Source organism: Aptenodytes forsteri, unplaced genomic scaffold (assembly GCF_000699145.1).
Source record: "Aptenodytes forsteri isolate BGI_AS27 unplaced genomic scaffold, ASM69914v1 Scaffold255, whole genome shotgun sequence".
Classification (NCBI taxonomy): domain Eukaryota; kingdom Metazoa; phylum Chordata; class Aves; order Sphenisciformes; family Spheniscidae; genus Aptenodytes; species Aptenodytes forsteri.
The window spans coordinates 11145133-11151442 of NW_008794888.1; the positions used below are offsets into that span (position 1 = coordinate 11145133).

At 46.4% G+C, this 6310-nt stretch overlaps 1 protein-coding gene across 1 annotated transcript in view; it reads left to right on the top strand.

The window, feature by feature from the left end:
- The first annotated feature begins 6050 nt into the window (after positions 1–6050).
- UMPS (uridine monophosphate synthetase) overlaps positions 6051–6310 on the top strand; it is a 6248-nt gene continuing 5988 nt past the window's right edge. The window contains exon 1 of the mRNA XM_009275055.1: positions 6051–6227. Coding sequence (XP_009273330.1) covers positions 6051–6227 — 177 coding nt within the window. The remainder of the gene's footprint in view (positions 6228–6310) is intronic.

Consider the following 6310-nt stretch of genomic DNA (forward strand, 5'->3'; position numbering starts at 1 on the left):
TCCGGAGGCAAGGCGCAGGGAGCGAGCAGGCGCAAAGCAGATCTGTCTGTACATAATCCCGTATTCAGCGTTTGCATTTCATGTGGCTTCCCCAGCTGCGGGGTACAAATCATTGCGGAGGTGGCAGTACCTGCCCAGTTCCTTGGGACCAAAGCAAAGTGGGTAACAGCGGCGGGTACCCGCTCCCTCCCCTTGGCGGGCTTCTCTTGGGACACGTGGTATTGTCACATCCACCGCCAGAAAAGGACTGCAGGAAGCAAACACCAACTGGAAACGAGAGCCAAAATTGCAGTTGCCTTAATCTTTGTGAGGCAGCCTTATAAGAAATCCTCTTGATCTTGCTGAACTGATTTTAAAATGTACGAGAGATTAGGAGTAGGATAGTGGGGGGAGTGAGACTAGGCTGACCTTAGCACGTACTGCAGAACTGGACTGAAGTCAGTTTTTGCTGAAATCATTGCAAGCCTGCTCCAGGTTAACAGACGGATTTTGCACGCCCCGTATGCCCGGGTCTGCCATGATTTCAGTGGGAACTTTGCCTGCGTAGGACATGCAAGATCAGGCCCTAGTCACTTCTGGATCAGCTTCCGTGGTGGCGTGGCTTAGATACAGTCTTGTTGCGTGGTAGTGCTTGGACCAAAATCCCCCGTTAATCCTTGGGCTTTCTGAAGTGTCAAGTCAACATGCAGTACCTTTTGGAGCTACGATTAAGGCAATGAATTCATTGGAGCATACACGTACTGCAGAACTGGACTGAAGTCAGTTTTTGCTGAAATCATTGCAAGCCTGCTCCAGGTTAACAGACGGATTTTGCACGCCCCGTATGCCCGGGTCTGCCATGATTTCAGTGGGAACTTTGCCTGCGTAGGACATGCAAGATCAGGCCCTAGTCACTGCTGGATCAGCTTCCGTGGTGGCGTGGCTTAGATACAGTCTTGTTGCGTGGTAGTGCTTGGACCAAAATCCCCCGTTAATCCTTGGGCTTTCTGAAGTGTCAAGTCAACATGCAGTACCTTTTGGAGCTACGATTAAGGCAATGAATTCATTGGAGCATACAGCTGGTTTTGACTAAGCACAATGGGACTATGATGGGTTTTTTAAAAGCATTTTATACACGCTGTACAGAAATCTTTTGCAAAACCTGTGCATTGAGAAAAGGCTGTGTCCAATTTTTGCAGTATCTGTAAACTAGAAGATGATGATGATGACAATTTTTTCTATCACAGGTTTTCAGTATACATATATTGTATCATATATATAAAAATATATATATATAAAAAGGATCCAGTTTCATTTCTAGCTTCAGAATTGCTTGGCCCAAAGTCCATCTAAGCCTTTCAGAGTGCAGTAGGAGTGGTGAGTTCATCCTTGTGCTTAGAGCCTGAAAATCGTTTTCAGTGTTTAAAGTATGTCATTTGTTTCATTTCCAAACTTGTAAATATCTCTCAGCTGCCGTTAGCACCTCACCACCAAAGCATTCGTGAGGATATTTTATGTCCAAAGCCTAATTTGTAATGAAATAAAAAATATTCACAATTAAAACACTTCTCACTAGCAAGCCAAGTTGCAACATCATCATATTGATGTTACAGTGACAGAGCCAGCCTTAAGTATAACCAACGCAGGGAGTCTGCAGTGACAAATCAGCAGTCCGTAGGCTGGCCAAATCTAGCAGTGGACTGGGAGGGGAAACACCTCCCCGGCTGGTGCTTCCCCATCCTGCTGCCGCACCATAAAACCCTACAGCCTTGTAGGGTGATGATCAAAGAGATTTTTTTTCCCCTGGCATGCGAGGACTTTGTCTCGGTGCTGAGTGCCATTGCTGTGCCTGTAATGGGAAATGTCAGTTGTTACCAAAGGTTTTCCTAAGGAAAAGGGCTTGATGTGACCATGTCTGCTCAGTATAGACTCTCTTGTAAGGGGAAGAGTCAAATTTAATTTACCATCCAAGTAACTGCACTGTGAGCCTGCAATATATCTGCAGGAGCAAAAGCTGTCTCTGCTAGCAGGTGGTGGAGATACTCTGCAAGTACTGTTAAATTCTCAGGGCTCTGCTAGCCCTTTTTTTGATCCACCTCCAAGCTCAGTTTCACAGCAGGTAGGAGACCTGGCCCTTCTCTTTGTGCTTGCTCTGTCAGGACGCTGGAGTGGTCAGTATTTTGCTAGTGGAGAAGAAAGGAGGCACAGCAAAAAAACCAACGTTCAGCACCGCGTGCGTGCAATACAAGAACAGACCTTGAGGTTGGGGAGCCACAGTCAGAAGGGTGAGCCCGGGTGCCTGAGCAGAGTCAGAAGCAGTGTGGCTGATGGAGAGAGATCTAATACAGGGGAAAGTTGTGGAAAGGCTTGAAAGAGACGGTGTTCACAGAAGGCTAAACCTTCTGGATCAGCTAGAACCTATTTCAGTTCCCCTCTGTAGTGCAGCAGCTAATTTTCTAAGCAATCCAGCAGCACTTCTTAGACGAAGACCAGGCGCTCATCTTGAGCAAGAGTGCCAAGTATGCGATTTCTTAGCAACCGAAACTTCTTCAGACAGCAGTCATCAAGGGGTGTCTTTAATTAGCACCAGCCTCAGGTACTTTCTCACTACAGGACTGTTCGTACTTCTTCCTATTTGTCAAAGCTGGCTTTGTGCTGTGATTGCGCTGCCCTTAAAAAAATGTTTATGGAAGTGTGGTTTGTAAAACCCACAGCTTTTATTAGGCCTGTGGGTACGGTTTCAGCCAGAGTCTTTCTGCTTGGCATTAATACAAACAAATTCTCATGTATCACATGAAATCTGGAGTTATTTATCATTTTATTTTCTTACCTCCTGCATTCGCATCTCAAACTGCAACAGCAGACACTTTGGATGCACAGGGGGAAGAAGCTGGATTGTTTAAGGGAATATTTAAGCCTCTCGTTACCATCAAATAACAGAAAAAAAACCCAAAGGGCTGAAAGAGGATACATGTTTAGGTATTGGTGCTCAGATTCAAAAAAGAGATTCCTTGTCAAGGGAGAGCTGGAGGTGCTGAACTCTGAAGATGTTGAGTGTTATGGGGTTGCTTTCCTTTATGGTTCTGCTTTTTCCATATTCGTGTTAGAGAACTCCTCTTCCTGGGCACTGCTCTTCTTACAGCACATTCAGGAAAACTTGAAGCTGTTAGTACTTCCAGATACGTTTGTGATTATCAACCATTCTTGCATTTTATCTCAAAGATTTCTTTTGCCTGAATAATATCAAGCTGACATGAAATGCTGCCATATGATAAATACAGAGGAAGTATTCTGACCTTGCTCTCTCGAGGTCTTTTTCAGCCAACCTGTGGCCTCTCTGCAAACGCAACAGATCCTGTAACTGTTGTAAACTGTAACTCTGTTGTAAAGAGATTACAGCCGCTCAGTAAGTAGGCCTGGAGGGAGCCGGCTGGCTGAGAAGCACCACAGCCAACCCCCTCTGCACCACAGCCAACCCCCTTTGCAGCATTCTCCAACTACTGGATTTTTTTGTGCATGAAATATTGCCTGTAACAAACACGGGGAAACACAGTTTCTCATAAAGCTCCATTAGGCCTTTACAAAGCTCCCCAGAGAGCAGCTGACTCCGAGGGGAAGATTTCTGCCCGCAGCTTTACCACTCAGGGTATTCCCAAGACGGCCGAGTGAAGGCGTGATGGTAGCTGCACCCTCTAGCTTCTGTGGCAGCTTCAGACCAGCTAGAATGACCAACTAGCAATTGCTAGTTGCTAATACTAGCAATGGAGCACCACAAGCTCGGTGCAGACTGGCACTATGCACACAGCCACCACCTTCAGACACCTTCATGGTGCTCTTACCCTGCACTGACATCAAAGTACACTTGCTCACAGTGTCCCCCAGCACTGGACTGGGTGACAGGCCTGCAGGAAGGCAGCAGCAAGGGCGCCAGTGAAACAGAGCCCGGAGGGCACGGTGACATGTGGTGCTCCTTATTGAAGATGGCTGCATTTAATGAACGCATGTGGCAGCGAGAAACTAACTTGCCCCTCTCTCTCCGCTCCACTTCGAGCAGCCAGGCCAGGCCGTTTCACTCTTGGCCATCGAATAGGAAATCCGATTGCCCATGTAACGCTGTCAGCTCCCATCAGGTGTCCGAAGCACTTGCTGCCCTGTGGGAGATCCCCACCTCTCCACCAAGCTGCCAAGCCCTCTACACGTTACTACAGGGATGACGCACAGCTGGTCCGAGGTTTTAGACTTCAGTATTTTAAAGCAATCCAGGCTTTAAAATCTATAAAATTTCTCTCTTCCTACTTGTACCAACAAGTCTTGTTTAGTCTTACTGCCCTTTTATTTTAAATGACTATTTTTTTCAGTAACATTTATCTTTAAAAGCATTTTACTTTAGACTAAGTTAATGCTGAGACAAAGTCTGTGCCCTCAACTGACGTGTACAAGTTCTGTGGCTTCAGTGGAGTTCATTAGCATTTCTGACGATGCTATTAGGCCTTTGTTATGAATACCGTGAATAAAGGCTAAATGCAGAACTGCACAGTGTGACCTGACTATATATAACCATATTTTAATACCCTTGCAATAAGGGGACTGCATCAAGTGACCTGGGATAATATAAACTTCAGAGACAGATGTAAAGACTAGTCTGTATATACAAAGGTCTAACAGATAATTAGCGTGCACAGGGGCTAACCACCTGGTTTTGTTTCTGTTCCTTTCACTGCAGAGGTAGAGTTTCCTCTAACACAGGGCTTGAATTTATTTTCCAGCTCATTCTTTTATGTCCCATCAGAAAATGGTGCTTTCCCAAGGAAACAAAATAAAATCCCATTTTACTAGGCTGACTGCACACTGCCATCAAGTGATGAATTCTCATTCTGGGATCTGTATAGCGGTGAGTGTTACCATAGAGTCAGGATGCTGAATATTCGCTGTAACTGTAGTCTTTATTATGGAGCTAGTGAAAAACTAACATCTTCTCTACTCAAGCCATACTTCACCTTCATGTCCAACTCCTGATGCTGGTGCTTTTACTTCTCTTTCTACCAAACTGTTCAGCGTTGCTCTGCCACTGAGGTCAATTTGCTGATAAGTTTTGGACAGCAAATGCAATAGAAAGCGCAAAAAAAAATTAACTCTCAGACTTATTCACTGAGATAAGAGCAAACAGTTGGAGTATACTGATGCTTTTCAATCTTTGCAACAATCAACTGAAGGAGGAAAAAAGAAACAGTACTGCTAACAGCTCCGCATTTTCAAGGTGCAAAGTAAATCCACAGCCTTAATTATTTCAGTGTATTGCTGGTCTGCCTTAAATGTATCTTCAGTTTTATTGCAAATTTCATTTTGTATGCACACAATGTTGTTTTGTAAAGGTAAATTTGTAAATACTTCCTTTGTAAGTCTAATCACTCATGTGTACTGTTGTGAGGTGATTACTTGCTGTCCCATGTTGTTATTACTATACTGCAGTATATATGATCATCTACAGGTGTAGCTTTGAACTGTACATCTTCTGCCCTTGCATTCCTATAAATAGAGTATACTAATGATGCAGTTTCTGGGCTTTTTTGATTAAATACAATTGGAGAAGACTGGGTCAGTCTTATTCCACACGTGCAGCAATCCCGCTGAGGCCTTGAAGACTCAGAGCTCGCTGATCGCTTTATTCACCTCATCTTTTTCGGAAAGGTGTTCATGGGACACCAGAGCAAGGGACTATCGCTCCAGCCAACTCTTAGCCTTGCATACGTCAACCCGGAAACCAAGCAGCCTTTTGGGAGCCACCCCGAGAGCCGAAGCACGGAGTCTCGGGTCACAGCAACCCCCCCCTGCCGCACTGCTGCACGTCGGCACAGGGGCTTCTGCTTCCCTGTGGGAAGAGGGGGGTGCTGCCCGGGGGGCCGGGGCAGACCCTGAACGCCTCCCCTGTGCGCTGGGCTCCGCTTTGATTAAATACAATTGTTCAGAGAAGACTGGGTCTTATTCCACACGTGCAGCAATCTCACTGAGGCCTTGAAGACTCAGAGCTCGCTGATCGCTTTATTCACCTCATCTTTTTCGGAAAGGTGTTCATGGGACACCAGAGCAAGGGACTATCGCTCCAGCCAACTCTTAGCCTTGCATACGTCAACCCGGAAACCAAGCAGCCTTTTGGGAGCCACCCCGAGAGCCAAAGCACGGAGTCTCGGGTCACAGCAAACCCCCCCTGCCGCACTGCTGCACACGTCGGCAGGGGCTTCTGCTTCCCTGTGGGAAGAGGGGGGTGCTGCCCGGGGGGCCGGGGCAGACCCTGAACGCCTCCCCTGTGGGCCCCGCACCTCCTGCACTGCAC